General features: G+C 41.5%; 1 protein-coding gene across 1 annotated transcript; it reads right to left on the bottom strand.

Moving 5' to 3' along the window:
* Nucleotides 1–14,275: 14,275 nt before the first annotated feature.
* LOC138887710 (uncharacterized) lies at nucleotides 14,276–15,421 on the bottom strand. The gene is made up of 2 exons (XM_070169488.1): nucleotides 14,872–15,421; nucleotides 14,276–14,361 (listed from the first exon to the last, which is right to left on the bottom strand). Exons 1-2 carry the CDS (start codon nucleotides 15,419–15,421, stop codon nucleotides 14,276–14,278), a joined length of 636 nt encoding a protein of 211 aa, XP_070025589.1.
* Between the last annotated feature and the right edge of the window lie 5,525 nt (nucleotides 15,422–20,946).

Raw genomic sequence — 20,946 nt, 5'->3', positions numbered from 1 at the left:
GTGCTTATTTAAAACTTTGTTCTCTTTATGATTTCCTCTTTATTCTTGTATGAAAATTCTTTCTAATTATATGGTGTTTAGTTATACATACTAGTGCTATTAGATGGCACTAACGTCCCTTTTGCCGGCGGTGCTATGTCTTTAAATGGATGTAGGTGTTTCTATAGTAGGCAGTGTTAGTCGCAGCTAGTGTCGCATCATCCTTTCAGCTGACTTGGTGAACCCCACTCTGTTTTGGGGTCCTGTTTCATCTGTTTATCACGTACACTGTATTTTGAGGTATAGCTGGAACCTTGTTGCCGGCATTTCCATATTAATCTTCAGTTTTACTTAGAGGTTCCGTAGACAGATTGTGAGTGGTGTTTGGTACCAGGAATTAAATTGGAAATATTGGTATATGGCAAATATGTCTTCCTTCATATCTATAAAAATTGTCATATTTTGGATATTATGGTGAAACTGCTAATGGAACCAAAGTGAAAGTTGTTAATGAAATATTTTCAGAGTTTGAATAATGGAGTATATCTCCTCTTTATTCAAGGATGACTTTGGGTAGAATGAAATCTAACAGGCTTGCTCAGTCGTGTTTACTCGGTTGAGCACCGGTCACACTTCTCGGTTTTGGGGCGTGACAATATTGGTGTATTCTCATTCAGAGACTGAGCACACAGATCATATTGTGCTCAAAGTTCTACAAAAAGGGAAGTTGTATGCAAAAATCTGTAAATGTGAATTCTGGTTGAATTCTATAGCTTTCATTGTGCATATTATTTTAGGTGAAATATTGGGTTAATACACAAAAGATTGAGGAAGTAAAGAGTTGACCTAAACCCACGACACCAACAGAGATTCATAGCTTTCTCCGTTTGGCAGGTTATTACAGGAAACTTGTAAAGATTTTTCTTCTCTTTTAGCACATTTGAAAAAGGTGGTATGTAATGTCTCGCTTGATGTTCCAGAATAACATAAGGAAATCTATGGTTCAAGAAAGTTGAAAGAAGTTTGTGAATAACTATAAATAGACAGGTATAGGTCGCAAGCTAATGTAAGATAGAGCGACAAGGTTTTAGGAAGACATGAGTAAGAATAAGAAAAGGTGAGTGAGAAGGCAACGAGAATGGATAAGTCCTTGGGATTAAGCCCTTGAAAATAAGAGAGGTGATGGTTTCTCTAAGTTATAGAAATCTCAGTATAGCATGAATGAACTCAAAGGAGCCTAAGACCAGTAGCATTTAGAAGAGATGGAATGTTGCCCTAGTAGTGGAATAAGGGCGTAATTGTGATATATAAAGGATGGCGTTTGGGCCTTCGAAAGGAGGAATTTTATGAATTGTAAAAGATTAGAATACCCATGTAAGTTGACTCAAAAGGGAGCTACGTTTCAGTGAACCGGTGCTTGCGAACGGAGTTTCCAGGTATTGAAGGATAGACGTTCAGCATTGATTCTAACGCTTCCAAAATGAACCGATGATTATGTTATCTATTGTGACAGTTCGGGCATTAGATTGGGTTGTGTACTGATACAGCATGGTAAGGTTGTAGCTTATACTTCTAGACAACTAAGAAAGTACGGGAAGAATTACCCGACACACAATTTAGAGTTAGCCGCAGTGATTCATGCGTTAAAGATGTGGAGGAACCACTTGTATGGCATTCATATTGATATCTATACGGATCATAAGAGCCTCCAGTATATCTTCAGACAAAAGGAATTGAGTTTACTTCAAAGGTAATGGTTGGAGCTACATAAAGATTATGATGTTGATATTTTATACCATTCGGGGAAGGCGGACATGGTAGCCGACGCCCTCAGCCGTAGATCTATGGGTAGCCTGTCATATTTACAGCTAGATAAGAGGGGTAGCCCATGAGATTCATCAGCTAGCTAGTGTTGGAGTTCGGTTACTGGACTTAGGTGATATTGGAATTACTATTCAGGATACAACAACATCCTCTTTATTTGAAGGAATGCCAGTACGAATATCCGGTGTTAGTTCATTATAGGGATACCACCCCTCAGAAGGAGAAGACACCATTGAGATCACAGAAGATGGGGTCCTGAGATATCGAGGATGATTATGTGCCCCTAATGTTGTAGGGCTGCGTAGGCAAGTTATGGGAGAAACTCATTATTCTTGTTATTCTATCCATCCAAGTGAAACAAAGATATATCATAATATAAGGAAATTATATTGGTGGGACGGAATGAAAAGGGATATAACGGAGTTTGTTGCTCAGTGCCCGGTAGATTATTGCAGGCTATGGAGATTCCGACTTGGAAATTGGAACAATATGAATGTCATCGTAGGCTTACCTCATACCCAACGTAAGTTCGATTCTATATGGGTGATTGTTGATAGGCTTACAAAATCAGCCCATTTTCTACCTGTTAGGACTACATATTCTGTAGAGAATTATGCAAGACTTTATATTAAAGAGATAATATGACTGCATGGTATCCTTATATCTATTATCTTGGATAGAGGAGCTCAATTTACAGCTAATTATGGAGGTCTTTCCAAAAAAGGTTTGGGGACTTAGGTAAGTCTTATTACAACATTTCATCCCCAGACAGATGAACAGGCTAAGCATACTATTCAAACACTTGAGGATATGTTACGAGCTTGTGTGATAGATTTCAAAAGTAGCTGGGATGATCATCTGCCGCTTATTGAGTTCACATATAATAATAGCTACCATTCTAGTATTAAGATGGCTCCATACGAAGCTCTTTGTGGACAGAAGTGTAGGTTGCCTATAGGTTGGTTTGATGTTAGGGAAACTATGCTAGTACGACCAGAATTGGTACAATAGGCAATAGAGAAAATTAAGCTTATACAGGAAAGGTTATTAGCAGCTCAAAACCGTCAGAAGTCTTATGCAGATAATCGATGGTGAGACTTGGAGTTTTAGGTTGACGACTAGGTATTCCTAAAGGTATCACCGATGAAAGGTGTTACGAGGTTCAAAAAGAAAGGAAAATTTAGCCCTCGGTACATTAGACCATATAGGATTACAGGCAAGGTAGGCCAGGTAGCATATGAGTTAGACTTGCCTCCGGACTTGGAGTCTGTAGATCCAATCTTTCCTGTGTCTATGCTACGTAAGTGTATCAGAGATCCTTCCAGAATCATGTCAGTTGACAATGTTCAGGTCGCAGAGCAACTATCATATGAAGAAACTCCCATTGCTATATTAGACAGACAGGTTCAGAGATTGAGAACTAAAGACATAGCTTCAGTGAAAGTACTTTGGAGAAACAACAAGGTGAAAGCAATAACTTAGGAGACTGAGGAAGACATGAATTCTAGATATCCCTACTTATTTTCTCCTCTAAAGAAGGGTCCGACTGAGACACCACAACCTTAAGGTACGTGTATGGATTCTTGTATTAGTTATTGTCATTGGTCGTGTGAGGCCATTGTCGTTATTGATGATGGTGGTCCTATGTGGCGTTAAATTATTAAGTTTCTACCTGAAGAATAGGTAGTAATATTGTTACAAAGGCGACTCTGCCAAATTTATATATATCCCGAGGAGTTGAACATTCGAGGACGAATATTTCTAAGGGGGGAAGGATGTTACATTTCGCGTTTTCGTACGTTAAAATTTCGTCTTCAGTTAATCAACGTAGACGTGGGGATGAGGTTATCTTGAGGTTAACGTATTTATACTATTTATAACAAGCGATAAATAAGTGCCATGAAGGATAAATGGTATATGAATTAAAGAAAATAAGTTTCGTGGAAGGTTGCCGATTTGGGGATAAAATACGATCCGAGCTATAATACTCGATATTTATAGACTAGTACCATACAAGGGACCATATGACCATGATAGTATGGTGTATAAAGTATATTAAAAATAAGTAGAATTTTAAGTAATTTGAGATAATTCTTAATTTTGTGGGCAATTAGTTCATTATTGGGTAGCGGGATATTACTTAATTAAAAAATTAGTAGATAAAAATTTAAAATCCTCACCCCACCCCCACGTAGAAGCAAGCCAATTCTTAACCAAATGACTCTTAGTCATTTTGTCTAGGTGGCAAGTAATGTCAAGTAATGTGTTAATAAGAAAACACATCATTCCTAATATTTTACTTGTAAAAGTAATGGGTTAAAGTACAAAAACATTTCATTCTCATATTTTGAGTACAAGGACACTACCATGCGCTAGAATTTTCCTACAAAGATTTCAACGAAATTCTTGCAACCAAACAATTCCAACGAGAATTGTTAGAACCGTAGCAACGTAAAATTTTGCGGTTCTAAAGGAGTACGGTGCAATCTTTTCCAAGAATATTATACGGATTTTTCCCTACTCCAGGTATGTTAAGGCAATCCCTTCTTTCTTTAACATGATCCAAATTATACAGAAGAAACAAGCAAACACACAATTTTCATAAACGACTCTATTCATAGAAATACTAAGGGTCTCTCTGTTCAAGATTCCACATATTATTATATTTTCTGTTCATGGGTCTCAGAATAATACACAGTTGATATAGTTTATTTGAAAGGAATATCGAGATTATTAACATATTTTCATTCATTTCATTCATTTATACATGTACATTGACCCATGATCAGATGTCATTATATACACGTATTTATATGTGTGTATGTATGTATATATATATATATATGTGTGTGTGTGTGTGTGTGTGTGTGTATATATATATATATATATGTGTGTGTATATATATGTATGTATGTATATAGGATATGGGAAAAAGGTTACAGTGTTATATACGCGCCACCACCTGATCAGTTGGTATATATTGATGTTGTTGCCCACAGTGGCCGGGACGATATGATGGGATGCCCTCAGAGGCTTGATGATGTTATGTACACCTATACCTATGCATGACACGACATTTATATGCATGTGCATGGCACTATAAATGTTGCAGAATTTACAAACTTATTCAGACTTACAGGTGGATTTCTTTATTGCGTGTTTCATCTATGTCGTTTATGTACTAATTTTTATGCCTTACATACTCAGTACATTATTCGTACTGGCGCCCTATTTCCCGGGGCCTGTGTTTCATGCCCACAAGTGAAGGTAGGCAAGCTGACGGTCCCCCTTCTTAGGATCCTTGATCAGCAACAGTTGGCGTGCTCCACTTGATCCGGAGCTGCTTTTGATTTTGATACGATATGCTTGTATACATATATGGGTTGATCGCAGCCAACTCTGCACTACTACAAAGTAGGAAGAGAGGGTCGCAATAGCTTTTACCCGATATGAGGGTCGGGATCGAATTCCTCAGGGAGCTAGGAAGGGAGTTGACTGTTGAGTATCTATCTAGACTAGAGTCGTGTAATTGTTCCAAATGTCACTTCTAAACATCTTTTGATTTTTCCTTTAACAAACTAATATTATCGACTACTAATTAGAACTAAATTATGCTAATTAGAAAATTGCTAGAGTTGTATCTAATGGGTAAAAAGGCACTAGGGTAGTGACTTTCACCTAGGTGGCTAATTGACGGGTAAATGCTTCTAAGGTTCGATTGACATGTTTGGAGAAAAATGCTATAACCGTTGTACAATTTTACCCACTCTCACACCTCTCGGTAGAGAGAGTGATTTTGCCTAATTGACTCTATCGAGACCGAATGGGTAGGCAAATTAGCTCAAGCAACTAGGGTTCAAGTCGGGTAATTACTCTCTCGAGGTTTAACCCTTTAATTGGGACTATCATTTCTATTGATTCCATCCCAATTCCTTGTTGGGTAAATTTTGGAGACTTGGGCTTTCTTTCTCAAGAAGAGACAAGTCAACTTAGCACAAACTAGTGTTTGCAACCACCAATTCATAGATTAAACCATAAAATTATCCCAAATAGCAAACACCCATAGTCAATCTAACCTTAGCTGACATCACCCATCAATTATCCACACTAGGGTTGAGCCACAACCCTAGCTAATGGGTTTAGCTACTCATGGTTGAAGAAGACAACAACAACAACAATAACCCAGTATAATTCCACTTAGTGGGGTCTGGGGAGGGTAGTGTGTACGCAGACCTTACCCCTACCCTAGGGTAGAGAGACTGTTTCCAAATAGACCCCCGGCATCCTTCCCTCCAAGAACTTCCCACCTTGCTCTTGGGGAGACTCGAACTCACAACCCCTCATGATTGAAGAAGAAAATAGAGAAATAGATGAAGAACAAGACATATTAATTAAAAGCTAAAGTAAATACAAAGATTCAATGATAAAAACTAAGTAAAAATGCCCAAAATGGCTACAGATGGTCTTCTCACGAGCGCAACCCTGTTCAGAAAAATAGTTGGCGACCTAAAAATGGTAAAATGTTCTATTTATACTAGGGTGGAAAAACTGGACAAAAATACGCATAAAATGGACCGCGGCCGCGGAGGCAGCTGACGCACAATCATGACCACAGACCGCATCGCTTGAACTTTGGCATTTTCCATCTCTCTAAATCTCTCTTCCGCGGATCGCACAAAAAGGTAGTGCGGCCGTGGAACCTTTACCGCGGACCGTGCAATGTGTACTGCGACCGCGTTGTCTGAAGCCTGGTTTTGCCATCTCTCTCAATCACCTAGTGCGGCTGCATTCGACTTTGTGCGGTCCGCACTAGGCTTGTTTGCCCTCAGTTTACTTTGTCTTTGATACTTGAGCAGGTTTCACTCCTTTTGAGTTGATCTTTGACATTTCGTCACTTTGTCGATCAAACCTGCAATCAAGCACAACTTATGAGTCTTTTGGGACTATTTTGTAACAATTTATAATCAAAGCATAAGCAAGAATGAGCATGAAACACGTTAAATTCTCTAGTTATCAACTCCCCCAAACTTAAGCCTTTGCTTGTCCTCAAGTAAACAAAATAAGACCCACCCCTTAAGGGAAAATCCAAGTATTTCCAGCTATCCTAAAGTAACCTCAACAAGCATCAATTGGGACTAACAATTGCCCTCAATACAAATGAATCATTAACAACATTTAAACTTTGAAAAACCATGGATCAAGTATGACACAAGAGCATCAAGAGTTGACTCATCAATAAAAGAACTCCCTCAATTACTTTGGTCATTGTGGAGCCCAAACTCACATATCCTCAACTCTCCCTAAGCAAACCTCACCTTTTTAGAGTATTAGCACACAAACCGAGGTTATTGGGAATTTACTCGTCTCTCTCAAGGAAAGGTCACAAGTCCGGCTCTAAGTACCATATGCTTGCCCCTCATGTAAGTATTCACTAATACAAGAGCCATTCAACTCAAGATCATATAGGTCTTTTGTGGAGTCAATGTGAAGGCTTTTGGTTTAGGGTAGGGAATGTTTTGGTCTAAATGGGTTCCATCTTCCCTTAAGCACTTCTTTTATTCATTTGGCACAATTCTCTTGACTCTTTGAGTATCTCACTTCTTTCTAAGGGGTTAGAGAGACACATTGTCGCTCTTTCTTATGCAATTCAAAACGTTTCTCCTTTTTCAACTTTTTCAGCACCTTTTTCTCTTTTGCTTTTCTTGAATCCTTTTTTATTTTTTTTCACATTGGGCTTTCTTTTTGTCTTTTTCTTTTCTTTTCTTTTCATTGCCTTCCTTTTCTTCACTTTTGCACCTTTTACCACTTTGTTCCCTTTCTCGTCTCTCCCCCCAAACTTAGACTTTTTCCATTGCTCAAGGAAAGATCGGGTATATTTTCGAACGAGTATAGGCTTATAGCATTGGTTCTTGGAAGAAAAAGGTTTAAGGCTCAAAAGGGTTAACTAGGGATTATATCATTGGTAGGCTATGGAATTGTTCAACATCATTTGGATCAAGGAGAGCCTATAATCACTTCTCAAGTCAAATTTCGCTCAAGATTTCGCCTCAACAGACATTCAGGGCAAGTTCAAGACCATTGGCTCGAGACTTGGACTCACAATTTGATTTCTCACCACACAAGCTCAAGGATTTCTAAAGACATAGAGTCGGGGGCCCACAACAACCTTAGACATGATTGAGCACACAATAGTCCCGAAAGACCACATGATGATTGTTTGGTCAACACAAGAGTCTCAAGGTCACGACTTTCACCATCCTAAATACAACAACTTGTCTTTGACCATGGGATCAAAGGCAAATGTGTTAGGCCAAAGTGAAGCTTTGCTTGAGGTACCCTTAACTACAAGCTACCAAAAATAAAAACAAAAACGGACTCAAACCCTTAAGAAGGTTGTCACACCATCCATCATCGGGAATAGCCACCCGATTCACATAATACTCCACCTTTGGAAAGAACCGTGTCATTAAGAAAACCAAAGGCTTATTGAAAGCGCCAAAAACGAAACAAAAAGCTATGAATATAATTAAGAGCTAAAAACGAAAAAATTTGCGGAAATAGAAAGAATATATACAATAGGGGAATTGAATATACAACAGGGAATGAATATATACAATAATGTAAACTTTATATACAGACCAATGGAAAGATAAAAAGTGCGATAAAAGTAACTAAATGCAAAGTTATATATAGACCAATAGAAAATCAAAAAGGCATAAACTGAATCAATATATATACAGTCATCCAAGGATAAAATGTAGGGCGCACCCCCTCAAATAAAAGTTGGCATTGTCCCCAATGCCAACTAAATAAATAAGCACCAAAAAGTATAAGGAAAGGATATTAGGACTCCCAAAGCCGTGTCCGTCTGCATAGGATTATCAGTGGTCCCCGGGTCCTCTGTATGCGCGGGAACCTCAGACTGGTTCCCGGTATCCTACTGCTTAGCTGCTGGGATTGAGGCCTGGACCTGGACAGGCTGTATAACATGTACATCCTGTGGCTGACTGGAGGAGGCCTCCAGTGGGTCCGCCAACTAGATGATGGCCTCATCTGTACTAGGGAGCTTCCTCTTCTTCTTTGGAGGCCTTTGTGTTTGCTCCTGTTGTGGCTCAGCTACTGGCACTGGGTCCTCGAATAATAGATCTAAAGGCAGCTTGTCTGCCTTCAACTTGTCAACATCCGCCCTCAGCGCCTTCACGGACTCCTTGGAGGCCCGTGTCTTGAGCAACATCTTATGCTCCTTAGCAAGCTCCTTGAGAGCTTTGCTATATGAAGCAACTGCCTCGGCCAATGTCTCCTAAGTAGTGAGGATCTTCTGCAAGTTGGCAAGAATCTCCTTAAGGGAATCCTCGATAGACTGGGGCACCTGCACTGGTTGTGGTGTCGACTGAGCCGCAATGGTGGAGGTCAATGTAGACAACTTGGAATAAGCAGTCGCCATCCAGTTGTTCAATCTATGAAGTGTCTGGCTCAGCTGGTGGGCAGTGATAGGATGGGACCGGTAAGATGGAATCCCCGGGCCAGCTGAAGTAGAGGGGCCAGCAGCAGTAGAAGGTCTGGGAGGCATGTCAGCGACTGTGGAGGCAGGCTCAGTGGAGATAGTCTCTGTGGAGGGCTCTACCGCAACCGACTCTTCAGACTGGCCAGTTGGGGCAGAAGCAGGCAGCTTGTAACTCTTGTCCTTGGGCTTATCTGACCCCTTCAAACTATACCACGAAAATGGAGCCACGGGTTTGACCTTGATGTCAAAAGGTCTCTTCTCCACCTCCAGGTCCCGGAAATACATAGTGAAGGTGCTGGGAAAAGGGTAGTTCCGGTCATGCTCAACCCCCACTGAAGAAATGACGCGGGACATCACATTCCCCATGTTGATAGGGTATCCCGCCATAATTGATGCAAGTAGAACAGCCCGGGCAAGTGGAAGAGTCTGATCATGTTTAGTGGGATCAAGCCAGCTGCATACAAAAGTCAACCACCCCCTAACCTCAAAGTTAAGGGTCCTTCGAAGGATTTTGGCCCCTGCTGTCAGCCACTCTAGAACAGTACCCGGGATTGCCAAGTATGAAGCTAACCACAGACGAACCTTCTCGCTCATTGCTAACTTTTCATTGTAAAGGGACTCATCTTCTTCATTGAAGCCTAGGTACTCATTCAGTGCCTTCCCGGTAAACACCACATTTTTATTTCGCACCTTGGTCACTTTGGTTCCCTTCAAGATGTGGACCATATTGCTATAAAACTCTTTGACCATGTGCTCATTCGCCTTCACACAATCATCTATAACGTGCTCCCAACCCACTCGAGCTCGAAACTGTCTATGCACATTAGGATGTAGGGGTAGAAGGTCTCTGTCAATGAATCTCCTCTAAAGAATCAACTTCCTCACCGCCCACCACTCCCTGAATTTGTGGTACGCTACCTGGCTGACAAACCTATCCTCCCAAAGTTCTGGTTTCCTAGTTCGGGCAATCCCCCCAATTTGAGGTTCACCCCCCTCAAATACCTCCTCATCACCTCTGCCTGCACTCTCCCCGAATACTAAAGCTATGGGGGAGGTGGAGTATTCGCCACTGCCGTCTGCTAATCCCTCAGACGACTCAGTAGAGACATGATCTACTGCTTGGGCAGTGGGTGTGGGTAGAGGAGTATCAACAGTCAATCTCATTCTCCCGGGCCAATCAGGGACATATTCAGGCACAAAATCAGAGGAAATATCCTGGGAAGGTATGTACTCACTTCCCGACTGGTCACAAGCTCTATCAGCAGCTTTAATTGCTTTTCGCATCCTTTTAATACTTTATCTCACTTGGGGAGTGCATCGGATCATATTCTTGCCCTTGCCTCCCCGGGAGGAATCACCTCGGCCTGGTTGTTTTGCGCCTCTACCTCTTTGTTTGACCATTGTCTATAAGCACAAATATCTAGCTTTGTTAGTATCAGCACAGGCAGTGAATCAGTTGTGGAAAATGAATTGCAGAATAGAAGCCCAAAAGTTGCAGAAAATGTTACAAACACAGTGCGCGGCGGACCGCACAAAAAGGAGTGCGGCCGCACTGGGGGCACCGCGGACCACATAAAAGGAACCACGGTCTGCATTGAGGCAAGGTCTAAAAATACACTTCTCTGAATCTAACCATCGCGGCCCGCACAATGTAGCATTGCGGCCGCGGTGGGACAGCGCGGACTGCATAAAATGTAGTGCGGCCGCGCTCAGCAACAAGTCAATCTTTCAGAACATAAGCACCGCGGTCCACACAAAGTGGTATCACGGACCGCATCAGAGCATCGCGTACCACACAAAAGGGAACGCGGTTCGCAGATGGTGCTTAGTCAAGGCACTGAGTTAGGGTTCATGGGTTTTGCCTTTTTGTTCAAGTTTTCACCTAACTTTGTCCCTACTCAATATACCCAGTTAATAATACTCCTCAGGCACACAAAACATAACAGTTAAACTAAAATTACAAGGGGGAGAAGACTACACAATTAATATAAAATGAAATTAAATAATTAAAATAACAAGAAATGGTTGAATTGTTACCAGATATTGAGAAGAAGTGAAGAAACACAATGCAAACAACCTAGTACGAAGAAGAGGAAAGATGAACAGTAATTTTTAGGTCTCTGAGAATCAATTTTTTGAAAAGGGTAACCGGTGACCCCTATGGTCTATTTATGGAAAAACATGTGGGACCCAGTCTTACCTACCAGCGCGGCTGCACAAAACGGACCGCAGACCGCACTGGGTTTGTTTAGAAGAAGTTTGAGAAGGCAACCTCCGCGATCCGCACAAAATAGACCGCGGAGGTCCACCGCGGTCCGCACTAAATGGAATGCGGCCGTGGTGGCAAACTTCAGAGAGTTCCTCACTTGGTTCATACCATTGCGGACCGCACAAAGTGCAATGCGGCCGCACTGGCAACTTCAGAGACTGTTCAATTTGTTCATCATATTTTGCATTATATCAACACAATCCCTGCAACATCTCACAACCAATTAGTCCCAAAAATCAAACCTAAACTACAAAGAAAATCAAGGAAAACAAGAAGAAAAAGACATGAGTTGCCTCCCAAGAAGCGCATGATTTAACGTCGCGGCACGACGCATGTTACCATCACATCTCTTTAGATGAAGAAGCACCACCACGTGGCTGTCATCAAACTTCCCAAGGTAATGCTAGACCCCGTGCCCATTAACTCTGAAAACTTCACCATTTTTGTTCCTTAGATCAAGAGCACCAAATGGGGTCGCGAACACAACTTCAAATAACCCACTCCACTTTGACTTTAGCTTACCCGAAAACAGATGTAACCGGGAATTGAAAAAGAGAACCATATCTCCAACCTTGAACTCCTTACCCCGAGCATATTTGTCGTGAAAGTATTTCATTTTGTCCTTATACAAGGATGAACTGGAGTAGGCATGGAATCTAAACTCATCGAGCTCATTGAGTTGTTCAACACGAAGATTTGCCGCAACATCCCATTCCAAATTCAACTTCCTCAAAGCCCACATGGCCTTGTGCTCTAACTCAATGGAAGATGGCAAGCTTTCCCAAACACCAACCGATATGGAGACATACCAATTGGAGTTTCGTAAGCCGTCCGATAAGTCCATAAAGCGTCATCCAACTTTTTCGACCAATCGGTCCTATTGGCATTGACAGTCTTTGACAAGATGCTCTTAATTTTCCTGTTGGAGACATCCACTTGACCACTAGCTTGAGGATGATTGGGGGTAAAAACCTTATGATTGACACCATACTTGGAAAGCAATGTGTCGAAAGCTTTATTGCAAAAGTAAGACCCTCCATCTCTAATAATCGCACGAGGAGTGCCAACCCTTGTGAAGATGCTCTTTTTAAGAAATGCAACAACACTTCGGGCTTCATTGTTAGGCAAAGCCACGACTTCAACCCATTTTGAGACATAGTCAACCGCCATGAGAATGTAAGTATTCCCACAAGAACTAACAAATGAACCCATAAAATCGATGCCCCAAACATCAAATATATCCACTTCAAGAATGGTATTGAGAGGCATCTCATCCCGTTTAGAAATTCCGCCCGTTCTTTGGCACTCATCACAACTCTTCACCAAATCGCCGCATCTTTGAACAAGGTGAGCCAATAGAATCCACAACTAAGAACTTTCGAAGCGGTTTTCACCCCCCCTCTAAGATACTCAATTGTTCTTCCTCCGGGACACATCTACAAATCACATCATTCATGAAAATCTTGAACAAGTATGGCTCCTCCCAATAGAAATCCAAACTATCCCACTTGAGCTTCTTCTTTTGGTTAGAAGAGAGCTCATACGGGATTATTCCGGTCACAAAGTAATTGGCAACATCGGCAAACAATGGCATATCCTTTATTGACACCGCAAGGAGTTGTTCATCGGGAAATGAATCATTGATCTCAAGGCCATCACAAGCCTCCCCTCCTCCTCCAAACGGGACAAGTGGTCCGCCACTTAATTCTCACTACCCTTCCGGTCCACAATTTCTAGACCAAACTCTTGGAGTAGTAGCACCCATCTCATCAATCTTGCCTTGGAGTCTTTCTTTGGCATCAAGTACCTAAGGGCGGCATGATCGGCGTGCACTATAACTTTGGCCCCCAAAAGGTATGGTTGAAACTTTTCCATTGCAAACACTATAGCCAACAACTCTTTCTCGGAGACTATATAGTTCCTTTGAGCCTCATTCAGGTCTTGCTTGTATAGTACACCGTATGAAACATCTTGTTAACCCTTTGACCCAAAATAGCCTCAACCGCAATGTCACTTGCGTCACACATGAGCTCGAAAAGCAAGCTCCAATTTGGTGCGGTAATGATCGGGGTAGTGGTCAACTTAAGCTTGAGAAGCTCGAATGCTTGTATACACCCCTCATCGAACACAAACTTTGCATCCTTTTCTAGCAACTTGCGCAACGGATTTACCACTTTTGAAAAATCTTTTATAAAACTCTGGTTAAAACCAGCGTGCCCAAGAAAACTCCTCACCCCTTTGACAGTAATAGGGGGAGGAAGCCTTGAAATTACCTCTATCTTGGCTTTGTCAACTTCAATTCCATGATTTGAGATTTTGTGACCCAACACTATACCATCTTCAACCATGAAATGGCATTTTTCCCAATTGAGTACGAGGTTTGTGTCTTCACACCGGGCCAACACTCTATCCAAATTACCCAAACACTCTTCAAAGAAATCACCAACCACACTGAAATCATCCATGAAGACCTCCAATATATCTTCCACCATGTCGGTGAAAATAGTCATCATGCACCTTTGGAATATCGCCGGAGAATTACACAATCCGAACGACATCCGAGAGAAAGCGAAGGTTCCATATGGACAAGTAAAGGTGGTCTTCTCTTGGTCCTCCGAGGCAATTAAGATTTGATTATACCCCAAGTACCCATCCAAAAAACAATAAAAGGCACGCCCCGCAAGACGGTCAAGCATTTGTCAAGGAATGACAATGGGAAATGGTCCTTGAGGGTCATCTTGTTTAGCTTCCGGTAGTCCATGCAAACCCTCCAACCTGTGACTGTCTGATTAGGAATAAGTTCATTGTTGTCCATATATTGGAGAAGTCCATGAGCTATCAGAAATGGGGTACACAACCCCGACATCCAACCATTTGATCACCTCTTTCTTCACCACTTCTTGCATAGCCTCGTTCAATCTTCTTTGATTCTCCAAGGAAGGCTTTGCATCATCCTCCAAGATAATTTTGCGCATGCAAAATGTAGGTCTTATTCCCCAAATGTCAGCTAGAGTCCATCCAATTGCCCTTTTCTACTTTTGAAGAACCGCCAAAGTGGCCTCAACCTGCATGTTGTTAGTAAGGCAAGAAGAAATAATAACTGGTAAAGTAGAATTCGAGCCTAAGAATTCATACCTAAGGTATGGAGGAAGTGGTTTCAACTCCAACACTGGTGGCTCCTCAATTGATGGCCTTGTTGGTGGAGTTTTCCGGTTTTCAAGATCCAAAGACAATTTCCTAGGCTCATAAGAATAAGAGCCCATCCCATGTAATGCATTCACGCACTCCACTCTACTTGAATCCTCATTGACATCTATGTTTAAGAGCATTGTTTCAAGAGGATCCTCCACGTTGATCATAGCACTGGTATCATCCACAATCACAGCTGTGACAAGGTATACAAAGGAGCACACCTTGGTGCTATTGGGTTGCTTCATAGATTTGCAAACGTGGAAAACGACCTTGTCATCTCCCACTCGGAAAGTGAGCTCACCCGCTTCAACATCAACCAATGCCTTCCTCGTTGCAAGGAAAGGTCTACACAAGATAATAGAAACCTCATAGTCCACTTCAAAATCCAAAATCATAAAGTCGGCCGGCAATATGAATTTGTCCACCCGAACAAGCACATCATCAATAATGCCCAAAGGTCGCTTCATCGATCGATCCGCTATTTGAAGTCTCATTGAAATTGGCTTAGGTTGCCCGATACCCATAGTTTTGAAAATCGAGTAGGGCATCAAGCTGATACTAGCTCCCAAGTCACAAAAAGCTTTGACAAAATTTGCACTCCCAATGGTGCAAGGAATGGTGAAAGCACCGGGATCTTCAAGCTTCGGAGCCATTGAATGCACTATAGCACTAACTTGGTGAGTTATCTTTATAGTTTCACAATCCATAGAACGCTTCTTTGTAACCAAGTCTTTCATGAATTTTGTATAACCCGACATTTGTTCAAGTACCTCCACCAGAGGCACATTAATAGATAAGCTCTTCATCATGTCAATGAACTTTTTAAACTGATTATCATTCTTCTACTTCGCGAGCCTTTGAGGATAAGGTGTGGGTGGTCTTGGAAAAAGAGCCTTGGCTTTTGGCACAATCGGCTCCGGCATGTCAATTATGTGTTCCCTAGACGGGTTCATATCATTTTGGGTTTCCACCTCGGCTTCTTCAATATCAATCCTCACTTCATTGTTCACATTTTCATCAATCACATCTTTAACTACCAAAGGGAATTCGTCATCTTGCAACTCAACATCATCATCCACGACTTGCTTTTGCTTAGATGCATTCACATCACTGCCTATCCCATTTCTTGTTGTGACCACCATAACATGATTGTTCCCACCTTTTGGGTTCACTACCGTATCACTTGGTAGAGCACCTTGCGGGCGAGTATTCAATAACTGAGAGATTTGGCCTAATTGCACCTCCAAGTTTCGGATAGAGGTGTTGTGAGAAGATAACTATGCATCCGAATCCGCATTCCTCTTCATCATCTACTCGAACATCATTTCAATTCTGCTCATATCATTACCAGGAGAACTAGGACCTTGAGAAGGGAAAGAGGGTGGGTTGTTCGGTTGTTGGTACATTGGGGGCCTTTGAAAGCCTTGCCCCCGGTTGTCTTGGTTTCCATTATTGTTCCACCCGCCTTGATTGTTGTTGTTTCCCCAGTTGTTGTTATTTCCATTCCAATTGCCTTGGTTGTTGTTCTGATTACCCCAATTGTTGTTTGGGTTATTGTTCCAATTGCCACCACTTTGTTGTTGATTGCCCCAATTTCCCTGGGGTCGCCATTATTTGTTTGAAGAGTTGCCTCTATTGCCTTGATAGTTGTTGACATATTGTACCTCTTCACTTTGGTCATCATAACCATCATTTTGACACCCATCATATTCATCAACAAATTGCTCAGAATTTCCTTGATTTTGTTGCCTCCTTTGCCTTCTTTTGTTGACAAGCATACTAACACCCTCCATGGCATTCACTTGGCGAGGATTCTGAACTTGTTGCAACTGTGCCTTAGCCAATTGATTCATCGTAGTAGTAAGCTCAGCTATTGCCTGCCCGTGATCATATAATTCCTTGTGCAAATGGATAACCGTAGGGTCACCTTGAGGCACATTTGCTCTACTCTACCATGCTGTAGAAATGTCTGCCATTTCATCAAGTACATCACATGCCTCCTCATAAGAAAGCTTCATAAAATTGCCCTCGGCCAATTGGTTAACAATGGATTGATTTGTAGTATTTATGCCCCAGTAGAAGGTTTGTTGGATCATGGCCTCGGTCATATCATTATTTGGCAATTCCTTCACCATCGTTCTATACTGCTCCCAAATCTCATGCAAAGGTTCTGTTGGCTCTTGCTTGAAGGCCAATATTTCATCTTGAAGTGCCCCCATATGACTAGGAGAGAAGAATTTGGCAATAAACTTATCCGCCAACTCATCCCAAGTTGTGATGGAATGGTTGGGGAGTCTCTCGAGCCAATCCAATGCTTTTCCCTGAAGTGAGAACGGGAAAAGTCGCAATCTCAACACATCCTCGGACACATTCATCTGTTTGCTCCCCCAACATATATCTACAAACCCCTTGAGATATTTGTAGGCATTTTGATTTGCAGCACCCGTGAAGTACACACGCTGCTCAAGTAAGGTCAACATCACATTGGTTATCTGAAAGTTGCCCGCCCGGATTCGGGGTGGGACAATAGCATTTGCGTAGCCCTGGTTCGGTAATACTCTGGGAGCCACTCTTGGAGGAATCGGGGGAGGGTCTGGAATATTGTCATTTGGATTAGCATTGACATTCTAGCCTCTCCGTTGAGCTTGAGGTGCAAGAGGCACCTCATCTTGCTCAAGATCATCTACCTCCTCCCCCGCTATCACGTTTCCAAAAGGATCATTAGCGTTGTTTAAAGCCATGTTGGTACCTGAGTAATGACACGAACAAATAAGTAAAAAAGAAGGAAAGAAGAACAATACACAAAACTAACTCAATAGATATCCAAAACCGTTAGCTCCCCGGCAACGGCACCAAAAAGTGATCGCAGTCAACTCTGCACTACTACAAAGTAGGAAGAGAGAGTCACAATAGCTTTTACCCGATATGAGGGTCGGGATCGAATTCCTTAGTGAGCTAGGAAGGGAGTTGAGTATCTATCTAGACTAGAGTCGTGTAATTGTTCCAAATGTCACTTCTAAACATCTTTTGATTTTTCCTTTAACAAACTAATATTATTGACTACTAATTAGAACTAAATTATGCTAATGAGAAAATTGCTAGAGTTGTATTTAATGGGTAGAAAAGCACTAGGGTAGTGACTTTTACCTAGGTGGCTAATTGACGGGTAAATGCTTCTAAGGTTCGATTGACATGTTTGGGAAAATATGCTATAACCGTTGAACAATTTTACCCACTCTCACACCTCTCGGTAGAGAGAGTGATTTTGCCTAATTGACTCTCAGAGTGATTTTGCCCAATTGACTCTCTCGAGACCGAATGGGTAAGCAAATTAGCTCAAGCAACTAGGGTTCAAGTCGGGTAATTACTCTCTCGAGGTTTAACCCTTTATGGGACTATCATTTCTCTTGATTCCATCCCAATTCCTTGTTGGGTCAATTTTGGAGACTTAGGCTCTCTTTCTCAAGAAGAACCAAGTCAACTTAGCACAAACCAGTGTTTGCAACCACCAATTCATAGATTAAACCATAAAATTATCCCAAATAGCAAACACCCATAGTCAATCTAACCCTAGCTGGCATCACCCATCAATTACCCACACTAGGGTTGAGCCACAACCCTAGCTAATGGTTTATCTACTCAAGCTTGAAGAAGAAAATAGAGAAATAGATGAAGAACAAGACATATTAATTAAAAGCTAAAGTAAATACAAAGATTCAATGATAAAAACGCCCAAACTGGCTACAGATGGCCTTTTCACGAGTGTAGCCCTGTTCAGAAAAATAGCTGGTGACCTAAAAATGATAAAATGTTCTATTTATACTAGGATAGAAAAACTGGACAAAAATACCCCTGCAGGGTCAGTGCGGGCCGCATAAAATGGACCGCGGCCGCACTAGGCTCTTGGACTTCAATTCTGGGCTCTCTGAACTTAGGCTCCGCGGATCGCGTAGAATGGAACACGGCCGCGGAGGCAGCTGGCGCGGTTCGCATAATCATGACCGCGGACCGCATGGCTTGAACTTTGGCATTTTCCATCTCTCTGAATATCTCTTCCGCGGACCGCACAAAAAGGTAGTGCGGCCGCGGAACCTTCACCGCGGACCACGCAATGTGTACTACGACCGCGTTGCCTGAAGCCTGGTTTTGCCATCTCTCTGAATCACCTAGTGTGGCCGCATTTGACTTTGTGCGGTCCGCACTAGGCTTGTTTGCCCTCAGTTTACTTTGTCTTTGATACTTGAGCAGGTTTCACTCCTTTTGAGCCGATCTTTGGCATTTCGTCACTTTGTCGATCAAACCTGCAATCAAGCACAACTTATGAGCCTTTTGGGACTATTTTGTAACAATTTATAATCAAAGCATAAGCAAGAAGGAGCAGGAAACACGTTAAATTCCCTAGTTATCAGGTATAATGTGGCTCAGTCCCGTCTTTGTACAACTATATTTTTATTAGAGGTCTATCGACAGTTATGTATAGTTGGATAGTAGGTGGCCTTGTTAGATTCTAATTTTGGGTATATAGTTGTCTATAGCAGCCTTGCCAGCTCGCCAACTATATTCCGCATGTATATATACATGTGTCTTTTGGACAGGTTTCCCTTACGTATATTATTCATGTTTATATTTTAAACTCATGCTTAAGGATGTTCGACATGTAGGATTCGGTCGCCCGTCACGGCCTATCAGTTTGGGTCGTGACAACCTCATTACGCAACATTTACATATACCGCCTATAGGATTGTAATACTTTTAATCCACAACTCTGTTAGCCTAAAGTTGTAACATTTCATGTACACTGCTGGAAATCAGAATCACCTATAGGACTTAACAACTGTAATGTTTCATAACTCTGAAATTCTCCACTGCTTAAATTTGTCACGTACATTCGTTGCTTATGTGTGGTTGTTAACTTGAGCCTTTCCTTGCATTTATGTGAAGTCCTATATGTTTTTCAATGCACGCCTAGTTTTTATCATTCGAGTATCGTAAGCAAAGTCTAGAACCACCTCATAGTAGGTCCAAAGCCTCCTAGACCATAGGTATGGGAGGGGTAGTGCACACATAGGATGGTTCTAGACCTAGAATTGAATTAGAGTGCCTTTAAGTAACAACTTTAACATATTAATCGGGTAACATGAGATGATAGTTTGTGCCCGCTGAATAATATGAGCAACCCCTACCCTAAGGAAGTTGCAGAGTATTATTTATGTTCCACGAAGTGATCCTTTAGGCTAACAAATTTAGGAACACCCTTCCATTTATATACTTTTTGTTCACACTTAGTCATTAAATATAGACCAACGCAGTTGTGTCCCTGTAACATCTAAGACTTGTACTGATTTAATTAAATTCTTATGTTGTTCTCTTTACACTTGTTACAATAGAACCTTCAACTTCCATATATTTCTTCACTTATATGATCACCTAGCTTAATAATCCACATAGCATAAACTTCGGCCGGGACCCACAGTTGTGGATCTTGAAGAGTGCCTAACATCTTCTCTTTGAGGTAATTTGAGCTCTTACCCGATTTTTGGCAACGTAGACTAGTCAAATAGAGTTATTTACAAATAGGTGTCCTAACACACCATAAAAATTATTAGGTGTTGACTTTTCTCTTTTAATACCCATCTAAAAGAGTAGTCACATGTCGAAGCCTGCTTTCATGTGAAAACGGGGCGCGACAACTTCCTAGACTAGAGTTTGAGGTTTTGAAAGGCGATTTGAGGTCGTATTTGAGCGGTTCCTGTATGGTTGGACTCGTTATCTAATGAGTGTTCGAATTTTGTAATTTTGGTCATAGATGCATCTATTTACTATCGAGGCGCTCGGCGCAATCCATAAATAGCAATTATTTCCAAAGAAAGCACAAATTTCACATTTACAGTCAAACATTACATTAAATCTTCAACTAAGTGAATTTAACCTCTTACACTTCTTTCATGAAACTTCTTATTTGACTCAAGTAATTAAATTAGCAAGTAAGGGCGCAAACATTTCAAATAAAGCATGATATGGGTCCTAAACTACCCGAACAATAGAATATTAGTAGCTACGTATGGACTCTCGTCACCTCATACGTACGTAACCCCCACAATTAGGTACACACATTTGTTTAATTCACCTATGGGGTTAATTCTCTCTTACAAGATTAGAAAGGAGACTTTCCTCGTCT

Source organism: Nicotiana sylvestris, chromosome 3 (genome assembly GCF_000393655.2).
Source record: "Nicotiana sylvestris chromosome 3, ASM39365v2, whole genome shotgun sequence".
Classification (NCBI taxonomy): domain Eukaryota; kingdom Viridiplantae; phylum Streptophyta; class Magnoliopsida; order Solanales; family Solanaceae; genus Nicotiana; species Nicotiana sylvestris.
Note: the sequence above shows the minus strand (reverse complement) of the source record. Positions and strands in the feature narration are given on the sequence as shown.

Coding starts and splice junctions, on each gene's coding strand:
- LOC138887710 (XM_070169488.1), bottom strand. CDS start 15,421: ATGGCTCCGAAGCTTGAAGATCCCGGTGCTTTCACCATTCCTTGCACC. Junction 14,362..14,871: donor AGATGTCAATGAGGATTCAA/GTAGAGTGGAGT, acceptor ATTCCTAATCAG/ACAGTCACAGGTTGGAGGGT.